Source organism: Myotis daubentonii, chromosome 13 (genome assembly GCF_963259705.1).
Source record: "Myotis daubentonii chromosome 13, mMyoDau2.1, whole genome shotgun sequence".
NCBI classification, from domain to species: domain Eukaryota; kingdom Metazoa; phylum Chordata; class Mammalia; order Chiroptera; family Vespertilionidae; genus Myotis; species Myotis daubentonii.
Genome location: NC_081852.1, coordinates 62,847,500 through 62,860,967, shown reverse-complemented (window position 1 = coordinate 62,860,967; position 13,468 = coordinate 62,847,500). Strand labels below are relative to the sequence as shown.

The following is a 13,468-nucleotide window of genomic DNA, read 5'->3' as shown; positions in this document are numbered from 1 at the left end:
AGAGGGAGGCCGTGGATCCTGGTGCCCAGAGGGAGGCCCTGCCCAGAGCGAGGCCGTGCCCAGAGCGAGGCCGTGGATCCTGGTGCCCAGAGGGAGGCCCTGCCCAGAGCGAGGCCGTGCCCAGAGCGAGGCCGTGGATCCTGGTGCGCCACCTGCCCGGGGCCAGGCCTCAGTTATTCTCTATTTGTTCAATATCCAACTCGCCGTCCAGGGAGCAGGGGCTGCTCTCGGCCACCCGGTCCCGCCAGGCAGGGGCAGGCTCCCCCCGCCGGCCACAGCCCCCGTCCGGGGCACGGCCCTCCGCCTCCTCCCAGCACAGCTCCTCCTTGCAGGCCAGGTCATCGAAGGAGGGGGCGAGAGGCTCGGGCACCGGGGTCCCGGCCGGGGTCCTGCCCCCGGGCCCGGAGGCGGCGGCGGAGAACAGGGCGGCCCAGGACCTGGTGCTGCCGACGTGGAGGGCGAAGGGGCTGCGGGGGCCGCGGTCCTCCATCCCGGAGCTCAGGCAGCTCAGGCTGTTGAAGGTCTGGCAGTTCTGTGGGCGAAACACACACAGGTTACCAAGGGTCACGCCCCCTCCCGGAACCCAAGGACCCCGGCCCCCCAAGCCAGGCCCATGCCCGCCAGGCGGGGGCAGACCACCCAAATCCTGGGCTCCTCCATCGTCTGGAAGGAGAAGGGGCCGTCGGCCACTCACTCGGGAAGACAGGCCTGGGCCCACAGTACATGCTGAGATGCGAGAGCCCGGCCGCGGGGCGCAGGGGCTGAGTGTCGACCTGTGACCCAGGAGGTCCGGCTTCGATTCCCGGTCAGGGCACAGGCCCGGGTGTGGGCTCCATCCCCAGTAAGGAGTGTGCAGGAGGCAGTCTATCTGTGATTCTCTCTCATCATGGATGTTTCTCTCTCTCTCCCTCTCCCTTCCTCTCTGAAATAATTAAAAACACATTTAAAAAAAATATACAAAATTCAGCGAGTCCCCTACAAAGTGGCAAAGGGCACAGGCTTGGCAGCACCCACTTCTGGGGAGGCCGCAGGGGCAGGCTCCCAGCCCTCAGGCACCTTTCTGAAGGGTGGCCTGATCAAAAGGAACCCGGTGCCTTTGGGCAATCCCACGTCTGGGGTTTATCTGAAGAAGACTCTTCCGGGTGCGTGCACACTCCAGCCCCAGGACTGACTGTGCCTCCCACACGGTTCAGCTGAGAGGAGCGTCACCCAAACCCTCCACCGCGGCTCCAAGCAGGCCTTGCAGACAAGGGAGGCTCTTAAGCCACTGGAAGAACATTCCGCAGTGAATCTACTGACGCAAATGGAAACGCGCCAGCTGCGCTGCTGCACAAAGGGGCACAATGCCCACCCCACCCACTGGCCCAGATCGGGGGGGGGGGGGGTGGAGGGCTGAGCTGATGCCCGGCCTGGGCTGGGTGACACCAGCCAGCAGCGAGCTGGTTTCCACGGGAACCAGCCCCGCCTGAGATGCTGAGATGCTGGCGCTCCGGGAGGAGGCTCCAGGCCTCCGACAGCACTCAGGGGCGCCGCAGGGCTCAGCAGGAGGGCCTCGGGCAGACCCCTTACTCCCCCCCCCCCAAGGCCGGCTGCCTCCTCTATCAGAGGCCCCAGCAAGAGGGCGCGGCTGACGAGAGCTCCTGGTCCAGGGCTGGCCTCATGGGCCGGCTCAGAGGGACCCCAGGCGTGGAGAATGCTCTGCTTTTGCCATCGTGAAATCCAGAAGTCTTTAAAAAGGGTCCCGCATTTTCACAGCTCATTATCTTTGCTCCCTGAGTTTAAAAAGAACCCCGTTCCCACACCCACTGCTGCCTCTGTGTGGGACCTGCCTGTGCAGCGGGCACAGCCTGAATGCCACCCCAGGGTGCTGGGCCCACCTGCTCACAATGGGGCAGGGCCGCATGGCGCACACGTGGCTGAGCCAGACGTAGGTTTTCCCAGCAGAGGGCTGCCAGCCAGGGGCGTGCGCCCGGCCGGAGGTCCTCCCAGGACCAGAGCAGGGCAGGCCTTCCAGGGACCACGGGAGAGGGGTGCGGGCGGGACCTGCGCACCACATGCCGCCGAGGCCGAGGCCACAGGCTCCCGAGGGCCAGTCCTCTCACAGCCCACGTCTGTGTCCCTCGAACGGAAGCTGACCACCGCTGTCCCGGCAAGCTGGCTGCCTCAGGGAACCGGTTCGGGGACCGGGAAATAAAAGCCTCTCCCGGGAGGTGCCTTGTTTCTGAGCGCCACGGAGGACACTGTTCTGGTGGCTTGGCTTTGCTCGGAATCTTCTGATTAACCAGAAAGGTGAAGCCTGGGATTGGGGGGCGGGGTGCCCCGGGGAAAAGCACTGGGATTGAGAAGGGCTAGGCCCCCGGTTAGACCTCCAAGACCCCAGAGGCCAGAGGCCAGCCCAGGCGAGACAGGAGCCCGGCTGCAGCCCCGACCTGGGCCCCGGGGGGTTCAATGAGCCCCCACCCCTTCCGCTGAGTCCACACAGAGTATGTGCCCTCCCCCCACATGGCAGAAGGCCGCTGGCGGCTTCTCATGCAAAATAGAGGATCTCAGGTCGGAACACGATCTGAGGCTGGGTGGGCAGAAGCCCCAGAGGCCTGCGATGGGGAGCGGGGGGGTGTCCTGGAGGCCTCTTCTGCCTCCCAGCCACTGTCCCGACTGGCCCAGACCTGAGCCAGGACAGAACTGGGTCGGACGCAGGAAGGAGGGCCCAGCTCAGACAGGGAACTCACCCCCACGCCGGCCTGTGTCCCCGGCCACCGCCCCAGCCGCCCAGGCAGCAAGGCCCGAGCAAGCGTGGCCTGGAGGTGCGTGGCACTCAGAAACACCCGAGTGGTCTGTGTCGCCCGCAGAAGTGTGGGAGGGACCCCACAGATGGCGATGGGACTCTGCTATAAATCACACCATCTGACCTCAGCCCTCTCCAGGAACCTCAGCTCAAAGGGCTGCGAATGGTCATGGGGACATGGGACCTCACGCCTGCACCCCGCAGGCTGACCCTGAGCAGGTGACACAGGACCTCACGCCTGCGCCCCACAGGCTGACCCTGAGCAGGTGACACAGGACCTCACGCCTGCGCCCCACAGGCTGACGCTGAGCAGGTGACATGGGGCCTCACGCCTGCACCCCGCAGGCTGACGCTGAGGTGACACAGGACCTCACGCCTGCACCCCACAGGCTGACGCTGAGCAGGTGACATGGGGCCTCACGCCTGCACCCCGCAGGCTGACGCTGAGGTGACACAGGACCTCACGCCTGCACCCCGCAGGCTGATGCTGAGGTGACACAGGACCTCACGCCTGCACCCCGCAGGCTGACGCTGAGCAGGTGACAGGGGGCCTCATGCCTGCACCCCACAGGCTGACCCTGGGCAGGCGCCACTGTCTCCGGAGCTGGAGCTGGAGGATGGTGGGAGCACAGGTGCAAACAGGACAGAAAGCTCCTGGGTCTGCGTGGGCATTCCCTGCTGCCCGGATGGTCCTGTCTGACTTCATGGCACATGGGACAGTGTCCGGGCCATTGCAGACCCAGCTTGGCCTGGAAGGGGCACCAGGGCTTCAGATGAGCCCCCCTGACCTGCCCAATGAGGGGGCTGAGGGTACCAGGGCCACGGCTCTGCGCTCTGGACCCATCGGGTCCCTGCTCGGCAGCAGGCGAGAAGCTGCGAGGTTCAGCTGGTACAATGTCAGCCCCAGGCCGCCAGGGCGCCCCACCCCCACCAGTCCTCAGGCACCTGCGCCTGGGCTGCAAAGCCGAGGTCACCTTGAAACCTTGTTGACTCAAAACTCAGCCGCAGTGAACACCCAGGCCCGCCTCCCCCGAGGAATGCCCGGGCGGTGGCACGCCCCTCCGGCCGGCCAGGAGTGTGACGGCCACAATGGGGCAGTGTGTGTCCCCCACACTGACCTCCAGAGTGCATACCACGCCAGCCCTGCGCCCACCACGCCCTGGCAGGGGCCAGCCCAGCCGCTCCTGGAAGCTGACGCAGCCCGGAAGCCCAGCTCCCAGCTCCCAGCTCCCCAGCAGGAAGGCTGCAGGGCTGCTGGAGGCCTGTGTGCCCTGCCCCCAAGGATGTCTGGGGCCCCGCCGGCCTGGCTCAGTGGTTTAGCATCGACTTATGAAACAGGAGGTCACAGTTCAATTCCGTCAGGGCACAGGCCCAGGTTGCAGGCTCATCCCCAGTGTGGGGCGTGCAGGAGGCAGCTGATGCATGACTATCTCATCATGGATGTTTCTCTCTCTCTCCCTCTCTCTCCCTCTCCCTTCCTCTCTGAGATCAATAAAAATACTTAATTTTAAAAAATGTCTGGGGACCAGCAAAGCTTCAGCACCACGTGAGCACATCCTCTGGGTGAAATGGCAGCATTGGGACCAGTCCCCGCTCCCAGCACTGCCCGGGGGGAGGGCCGCCCACGTGGGTGGGCACAGGCCCGCCCAGCCAACTCAGCTCGGACTGTCCGTGGGGCCTCAGGCTAGTGGCTGAAGACATGGTCAGCACCCAGTCCTACAGTCTGGGGCGACTTAGGAATGGAGCCCCCAAAAGTCTGATCTTTCCCATGAGACCAGCCAGGCCTCAGCTGCAGCCGCGTGTCAGCCCACCCCACCTGCCCCCGGGTCTTCCCAGCCGGGGCGGGGGGGGGGCTGGGGGGGGCGTGACCCCCTTCCCCACCCGGCCGCTCTGCGCCAATATTCGTCCCACGCTCTCCTCTGGTGGGCGGTCCCTGTGCAGGGCCCTGAAGTCAAAGCGGGGTGCGGGGGCAGCTGTCCTGGGCCTTAGGGGGACCACATCTAAGGGGCTCTTCACACGGCTCGCCGTGAGGCCGACCCTGTCCACTCCCCTCTCCCCCTCCAGTGTCTGAGAGCCTCCCCATTCGGCCCTGAACCCCCCTCAGGCTCTGCCTCCAGGAACCAACGACCTGCCGGGAGCATCTCCCTCTTTTCAAGTCCAATTTGACGGCCAGGCCAGAGCGGCTCAGAGGGTTGGGCGTCGTGCTGTGCACCCAAAGGCCGCCGGTGGGCTCCCGGTCAGGGCACAGGCCAGGATGAGAGCTCGATGCCCAGCAGGGGGTGGGCAGGAGGCAACGGATATTGTTCTCTCACATCATTGATGTTTCTCTCTCTCTCCTCCCCCTTCCACGACATGTCCCCAGATGAGGACAAATAAATAAAATCCAACTGGCCGATCTCTGTGTTACAGATTTGGGATATAACGACCCCAACCTAAAGTCAGGGGATCAGATCAGCCACCAGCCTGGCCTTTGCTGCCTGGAGCCACAGCCGCTGTGCCGGGAGCCGCGGCCGAGCGCAGGCATTTCCTCCCCACACAGACGCCTACACTGAGTCCTCCCAGCATCAGGGAACTCAGGCCCGAGAACACCGCCTGGAAGGTTCCTAATTACGCTGGAAGCTGGCAGAGACCAGGATGGCAAGGCCTGTGGCTTCCTGGGTGGTTTCTTTCTACCTCAGAAAAGAGCGAGAAGAACTAGAATATGGGGCCTCTCTAATCTCGCTTAGATAAACCTGAACTTTGCATGGAGGCTGGACACTCGGGTGCGGGGTGACCCGGCCAGGGCGCTGGCCTGGGCATCTCTGTGAAACGCTTCATTAACGGTTACCCTCGGGAGTGAGGCAGCAGCAGCCCCCTGGCTGAGGTCTGAGAGCAGCAGAGAGAGCTGCCTCGGGGAGCCTTTGGGGCCCTGTGAGCACCCCGATTTGGCAATGGAGACTCGAGGTTCCCCAAGGTCACGGGTTCTAGGTGCACACGGCGGGGAGGGGCGGGGGAGGAGCAGGAAGTGTCTGTGGGGGGGAAGGGCGGCGCTGGCGGCCACGAGGAAGTCCCGCTCCCCCCACCGTGCCCAGCCGCTCCTGCAGAGGCACGGTCACGGGGCGCCTGCTCCACGGCCGCCTCTCCTCGCCCAGCACGCCCAGCTCTGCACCCGCCTCTGGAGCCAGCCCCACCCGAGCCCCCATGCGCCCTGCTGGCTGCAGCCTGACCCTGTGCCCACCACCTGGCCCAGGGGCCTGCGCACAGTAGGTGCTCAGTCAGCCGACGGGAAGGAAGGACCCTACCTGTCAGCCCCGCCTGGCTGAGCTTGTGTGGCACAGTCCCTGGGTGTCCGGGGTGCCATGGGCAGGACAGGCCACTGCGGCTCCCGCTGCCTCTGCCCTGGCCCCGGGTGGCAGAGGGTCTGCCCGGCCACAGAAGGTGCGGAGGCCGCCGCCAAGGGCTCCTGGCGACTCTTGCCTCTGCGGTGCGCGGCCAGCACACACTCCCCACGGGGCTGTGCTGCTCCCCTCAGCCTGGCCTGGACAGGGTTCCCCTACTTAAGTCCGGGGACCTTGCAGAGCACAAAGGGGCTGGCGGGGCGCCAAGGCGCTGCTGGAGCGCGAGGTCGGGCACGGAGGTGGCTCCGGGCAGGCACTGGCCTTTGTTCCGCTGCCTGGCGCTGGTGCCCGGGCGCCGCGTCAGGGCACCGGGCCTCCTTTACGATGGCATTTCCTTGTTCCCCCAGAAACCTTCTGGGCCTCAGTTTCTCATCTGCGCCCCGGCTAATAAAAGCCCCAAGTCCATGGTGCAGAAGATTAACTGCGCCGAGATCCCTTCCATCTCCACGTGGGGTTCTTTTTGACTTTCCTACTCTCCTTATTGGCAAGAACAAGGTTTATGTTTTTAAAAGGGCACTGGGCAAAAGGCAGACAACATACCCCGCCGGCCCCGAGTTCCTGCACCTACTCCCCCAGCTGCCTCCGAGTTCTGTGAGCCCAGGGCCTGAGAACAGAGGGGCCAACGCCGAGCGGCGAAGGGGCTGCACAGGCGCCCACAGGAGCCTGCAGCGGTCAGCAGCGGGCCCTGCTCGCGGCCGCAAGGGGAGGCCCCGAGGCCGTCCTGCTGGGCAGGGTGTGCGAGGCCTGGGCCGCCTGGCGCCTGCCTGGGGCCGGTCTGGGCTTCAGCTCCTGGGGGAACACTGTGGGCTTCATGAGCGCCCCAAGGCGGGGGCTGCTCTGTGCCCCAAACACTGGCTTCCCCCAAATAAGGCCCATCTCCAGGTCCAGCCATGCAAACAGGCTGCGCCCACCCCTCGGAGCAGCTGCCAGCCCCGCCCAGGCCCATCTCCAACAGGAGCGCCATCCACGTGAGCCCTGGGGTCCGTCCGCCCGCCCTGGGAGGCTGCTGTCCAGGCAGCTCTGGCATGACCTGAGGCCTGGCGCCCAGTCCGACCAGAACCCTACCTCCACCCCATGGCCCCGAAAGGCCCCTTCAGGCCACCCGTCCCGAGCTCCAGGCCCAACGGGCCCTCCGAGCGCCTCACGTGCCTCACACCTGCCCAGCACCTCCGCAGGCTCCATGCAGAGCACCCGCTCCAGGACCAGGCCGGGCAGCCCCCTCCTGCCACTCGGGCTCCGCTGGACCCGCCGCGCTTCCCTGGAGGCGCCCTCTGCCTGCGGGGTCACCCCTTCAGGAACCTCTCTCCCCTTGGCCCAGCTAGAATGCCCCCCCGCCACCCCCACAGCCCTCCTGGAGCCTCCCCGCCCCCACCGTGTGTGCTGGGCCCCTGTCCCACCACGGACTGTGGGCGAGGCTCTGGGCTCAGACACAGAGCAGCTCGCTGCATCCCTGACGCCTGGAGACACGAACGGAGGGCCCGAAATGTGCCGAGCCTGCACGGCCATGGGTGAGCCGAGAGGGGGCGGTGAAGGATGGAGAAGACGGACGAGAGAAGAGAGCTGGGGCTGGGTGGGACGCTGCTCTCTGATGGAGAGAACACCACGGCCTGCAAGCCGAGTCTTTATTTTATAGCAGATTCCACGCGGCAAAGTAAGGGCGTGGTCAAGATGTTTACAGCGTTCTCGCAGTTTCGAATCCACTCAGTTACATGCACCTGATCCAGCTCTGTTTACTTGCTGCCCCTCCTGCAGCCCACATCACTCAGCCACGTGGGCCCACAGGTGCGGACCATAAGGTCAAGCTTACAGCCATAGCCTTCGGCTGTAACTGTGCTGGGACTTGCACGTGGCTTTGCCACGAGAGGGTCGTGCCCTCCCATTAGTCTCAGGCTTGAGCCTGTCCGAACGCTGTGGCCGCTCTCCACACCAAAATGGTCCCTTTGGGTAGATTCCCTGCCCCGGGACCGGCGTTTCCCCTTCCCCGTCGGTGAAGTGGGGACTAGAACCGCCGCCAGGGCTGCGATGGGGCTGAAATGAGGTTGTAAACGGGGCCTGCCTTGATGGGGTGTCAACACCATTTTCTGGTGCCCAGCTGTGCCCCCCGAGTGGCCCCAGGTGGAAACGGCCTAAGCAGGGCTGCTGACCCCGTCCGGGTCCCACCTGGAAGTGGGCATGAGAGCAGCAACCCAGGCACGCGGGGGCCAGAGGCTGCACTGGCCTCGCCGGCCCCAGCGTCCCGCGAGGGCGGGGGAGGCGGCACCAGCCCAGCTTGGCAGCGAGTCCCGGCGTGTCCCAGCGTGCCTGGGGGGCGGGCGCCATGGACATGCCCGAGGGCGACGGGCGAGACGGGACATTCCTGGGCACATTCCGACTCTCTGGGCTCGGCTGTCCTCCCCGAAGAGCCACAGGGAGCGGCAGGGACGTGTGGGTTCTGTGCCCTGGGCCTGGGGGACTCGTTAGAGGACTGCCTCTCCCGACAGCTCCGTCTCACCCCGAGGCAGGCGAAGCCCCAGGGGCACCCAGCTCTGACTCACAGCCCGAGGCTCACCCATGTGCCCCCCTTGCTGCTGCAAAAACGCCAGGATGGCCCTGGCCGGTGTGGCTCAGTGGACAGAGCACCAGCCCTTGGATTCGGTTCCGGTCAAGGGCGTGTACCTCAGTTGCAGGCTCGATCCCCTGCATATGCAGGAGGCAACCAATTGCTGTGTCTCTCCCTCTCTCTTCCACTCTCTCTGAAAATCAATGGAAAAATATACTTGGGTGAGGAGTAACAAACACGCCAGTATTCAGGATGGAAACCCAACCGAATTTCTACCCTCAAGAGCCCCCAGCAACCCTCGCCTGCTCCCTGGTAAAAATCCCACCACAAAGGCCGAGGCCTGGGGCCCCCTGGCTCCTGGACGGCTCCCGGGAAAGTGAGGGCCAGAGTGGCCCTAAATCACTCTGAACCCTGACATCTCTGACCGACCGCAGGCTGAGCTGCCGTAAATCCCACCGCCGCCCCGGAACCTCGGCCGCCCCGGGGAGAGCCGGGCATCGCTGGGGGCTCGCTCCTGTGTCCTAGCAGCTGGGAGCCTCTGCCGACAGCAGGCAACGCTCCCCGAGCACCTCCCGGAGCTGCGGGGGCTTCCCACGGAGCCTTACAACATCAGGGGGGGGGGCGCACACCTGGCTGGGGGTTCTGACATTCACGGGGCCACAGGGAGGGAGTGGGGGAGTGTGGCCCCGCAGGCCGCCTCCAGGGCTGGTGTCTGAGTGCAGAGAGGAGAGGACGCCAGCCAGGCAGCGCCAGGCCAGAGGCGGGAGGGGTGTGTGCCCGGCTGACCCCACTCGGCCCCAGCCCTCAGCCAGATGGGAGCAAGGGGCAAAGGCCAGGATCCATGGCTTTTCCCTGGCGCCCACCCCCAGGTGATGAATGGGGTGTCAGGCGAAAGGCCAAAGCACCGAGCAGGAGGCAAAGCAACGAGAGCAGCGGTTCTCAGCCTCGGCTGCACGTTAGAGTCACCTGGGAATCTTTTTAAAATCCTGATGTCTGGGCCCCATCCTCTGGAAATTCTGTGTCTTTGTTACTAATGATGTGGGCTTCACCCCATCACGAAGAAACAGAATTTCCGGAGGGTGAGGCCCAGAAATCGGGATTTTAAAAAGATTCCCAGGTGACTCTGATGTGCAGCCAAGGCTGAGAGCCACTGAACTAGAGGAACAAAGAGCCCGACCCAGGACCCGCGGTGCAGGCAGCGTCAGGCGTCCTCCCCAGGCCCTCATGCCTCCTTCCCCTTGGATGTAAGTGCCTGCGCGTGTCTGTGTGCATGCCCCACATACACACATGCACACACGTACACATAAACACACACGTGTGCACACGCGCACACAGCTCTGCCACCTGCAATCTCTCTGAGACGCTGCCATTCCCGCAGCGACTGATGAAGACTCAGTCCCCACGGCCCCCCTGGTCCCGACGGGGAGGGTGCGGGAGGGCAGTGCCTGGGGCCCAGGCCAGGAGGGAACCGGCTTCCTCCTGCAGAAATCTGATGAGCTGGAAAGGCACCGCGCCCGGGGGAGCCCTCACTGTCGGCAAGCGGCTGCCGCGGGAGGAAGCTGCGGACACCGTGTCAGGGGCGGAGGCCCGGGCTCGCTGGGAAAGGGAATCCGGAGCCACGGGCCACGGGGAACCAGGCTCTCACCCCCCGGGAGCCGCCTCCACCACCGGGGAGACCACAGACCTGACCGGCCGCCCACTGCCCGGGCTCCTCCTAGCACCAGGCCTGGCCGGGACTTCGCGGCCCGGGAGCGTGTGGTGTCGCGGGACAGACCGGCGAGGGGGGAGCACCTGTCACAACAAGGGGGTCGGGAGCCAGGATGGAGCCCGTGGGAGCTGAGGGCCGTGTCCAACCAACCCGCAGGGACAGCTGCAGGCCGCTGGGACGGGGCCAGTGTGGGCAGGGCAGGCGCAGAGGCAATGGAGGGCCAGGGACTAGCCGCCGTCATCACCAACGGCCTCACTACTTCACCCTGGGCAAGGGCCTCATCTCTGTGGGCCTCAGTTTCCCCAGATGCACAGTGACAGGACTGGACTGAGATTCCTTCAAGTTCTGAGACTTGCAGGTTCCAGGTAGAACCTTCTACACCTCTTCGTCCTCAAAAGTGGGAGCCAGAGCCTGGCTGGCGTGGCTCAGTGGCTGAGCGTCGACCTGTGAACCAGGAGGTCAGGGCTCCATTTCTGGTCAGGGCACAGGCCTGGGTTGTGGGCTCAATCCCCAGTGGGGGGGCGGTGTAGGAGGCAGCTGATCAGTGATCCTCTCTCATCATTGATGTTTCTGTGTCTCTCTCCTTCTCCCTTCCTCTCTGGAATCAATAAAAATATATCTTTTTAAAAAGTGGGAGCAGAAACCAAGCCCTGAGGAAGATACGGTCATCTCAGTGGACACCAGCACACGGATCTTGGCCGAGGCCCCTGCATTGTTCTTGTGCCCTCTGACCACCCACCCGACCACCCAGGAGGGGGCGCGGGGAGAGACGGTGACGGGCACAGGGTCCCGGCCTCGAAGGCAGCAGGCGGGAAGCCGGAAGCACCATCCTGGCCGGCCCAGCCACCACGTGAGTGAGTCAGCAGCTGTTTCTCCCAAAATACTTTTCCTCCACCACATACCAAGGCCTGCCAACATCCCAGCAACGGCAGAGACTCACTCCGACACGCCAGCCCGGACGCACTGCCAGAGTCCACGCTGCCACAGCTGTCGGAGGGCCGGCCACGGACAGTGCCCGCCTGGGAGGTGGCAGGATTCATGGCCCACAGCTGCCCCCCTGGAGCCGGTGTGACTGTGGCAGGCCCCTTCCCAGGCCGCACGCTGCCTCACACCTATGCCTTCAGGCCCGGAAAGGAATGGCATCTGCTGACACCTGTCTTCCCAGGAGCCACGCTGTACACCTTTCTGCTCAGGACGCCTCCGGAGGCGGGCAATCCCGGGCCCATTTCTCAGGGAACAGCAAGCTGAGCTCGGGGAGGCCACCGCCCAGGACCCTGCAGCTGCGAGCAGCAGAGGGAGCGGGCTCCGCCGTGCTCAGCGCCCCGGCACCCACGCAGGTATTTATAGCCCCGAGAGCGAGCGCCTCAGCAAGATGATCAGCCGCAGGTACAGACGACATCATGAGCTGCCAGACGCCTTCTCCCTGCTGAGGCAGACCGCGCTATTCTTAGTCACATCGTCAGGAGAGGATCATGTTAAGACACTGGAGGCTCTGCCTAGTCCCCAGAATAAACACTAAGGAAGCAGCAACGAACACGGCACCGCCCCCCCCCCCCCGCCCCCGGAAGAGCCTGTGCCCGCGGGAGGAGGCCAGAGTGAAAGGCCCCGGGCGGGAGAAGCCCAGGTGCCTGCAGGGCCATGAGATGAAGGGGCCTCACTGTGAGCCAGAGCCGGGCACGAGGCTGTGTCTTCAACGGCTCCGCTTGGGCTCTCCATGCTCAATGATGATGATGATGGTGATAACAGCGATGATGGTGGTGGTGGTGGTGGTGGTGGTCGTGATGATGGTGATAACAGTGATGGTGATAGTGACAACAGTGGTGATGGTGATGGCGGTGGTGATGGCGGTGATGGTGTTGGTGATGATGGTGGTGATGGTGTTGGTAGTGATGATGAAGATGGTGATGGTGATAATAGTGATGATGAAATGATAAAGATGAAGGTGATGGTAGTGATGATGAAGATGGTGATGGTGATAATAGTGATGATGATGAAATGATAAAGATGAAGGTGATGGTGGTGATGAAGGTGGTGATGGTGTTCATGGTGTTTGTGATGGTGATGGTGATGATGGTTTTGGTGGTGATGGTGGTGATGATGAAGGCAGTGATAGTGTTGATGGTGGTGGTGATGATGAAGGCAGTGATAGTGTTGATGGTGTCTGTGATGGTGGATGGTGGTGGTGATGAAGGTAATGGTGGTGGTGGTGGTGGTGGTGATGGTGATAATAGTGATGATGATGAAATGATAAAGATGAAGGTGATGGTGGTGATAGCATTGATGGTGGTGATGATGAAGGTGGTGATGGTGTTCATGGTGTCTGTGATGGTGGATGAAAGTGGTGATGAAGGTAATGATGGTGGTGGTGATGGTGGTGATGGTGGTGGTGATGGTGGTGGTGGTGGTGATGGTGGCAGCTGCCATGTGCTGAGCACCCACCGTGTGACCCGATGTGCTAGATGCTTTACACCCTCCGGTTGATGTGATCTGCACAACAGCCCTCTCAGGTGAGTTATTCCCTGAGCCGTCGGCATTGAAGAGGCGGAGGCGTATCTGAACGGGAAGAGCTCATTCTACCATGGACCTTGTCGCTCCAACTGCGACCCCTCTGCTGCCCTCGCCAATGAGAGTGAAAGCAAACTTCTTTGTACAACAGGGAAGGAACAATGGGGGTGCTGAGGGGTGGTGGGGGCACAGAGGGGTACTGCTGGGCTTCACGCACCTCCCTTCGCCGAGGGCTCCCCGAACTCTCGGCAGAGGCTACGTCCTGCCCAAGCCCCCCCAAAGCCCAAGCCACAGCAGCCAGGTGGCAGCCAGGCCGAGGCAGAAGGCCAGCTGCACTCAGCACGGTGGCCAGTGCTTGCCACCTGGGCTCTGCCCCTGCACCACGGAGGGGCGAGGTCACTCCCAACCCTCGTGGCTCTCAGGGCCCTGTACCAGGGGTCGAGGCCGCGAGTGCCCTAACTACACTCTGTGCTCGGGGAGGGCGGGGGCCGGAGGGCAGAGCTGAGCGGGGCTGCTGCCTGGCGTCCTCCCGGGCCGTTCTGACCTCTGGGCCG

The 13,468-nt window shown here is 64.0% G+C and overlaps 1 protein-coding gene across 1 annotated transcript in view; it reads right to left on the bottom strand.

The window, feature by feature from the left end:
• The window catches only part of FAM53B (family with sequence similarity 53 member B), a 46,445-nt gene that overhangs the window by 3,309 nt on the left and 29,668 nt on the right, over window positions 1–13,468 (bottom strand). The window contains exon 4 of the mRNA XM_059661772.1: window positions 133–532. Coding sequence (XP_059517755.1) covers window positions 170–532 — 363 coding nt within the window. The 3' untranslated portion in view covers window positions 133–169. The remainder of the gene's footprint in view (window positions 1–132; window positions 533–13,468) is intronic.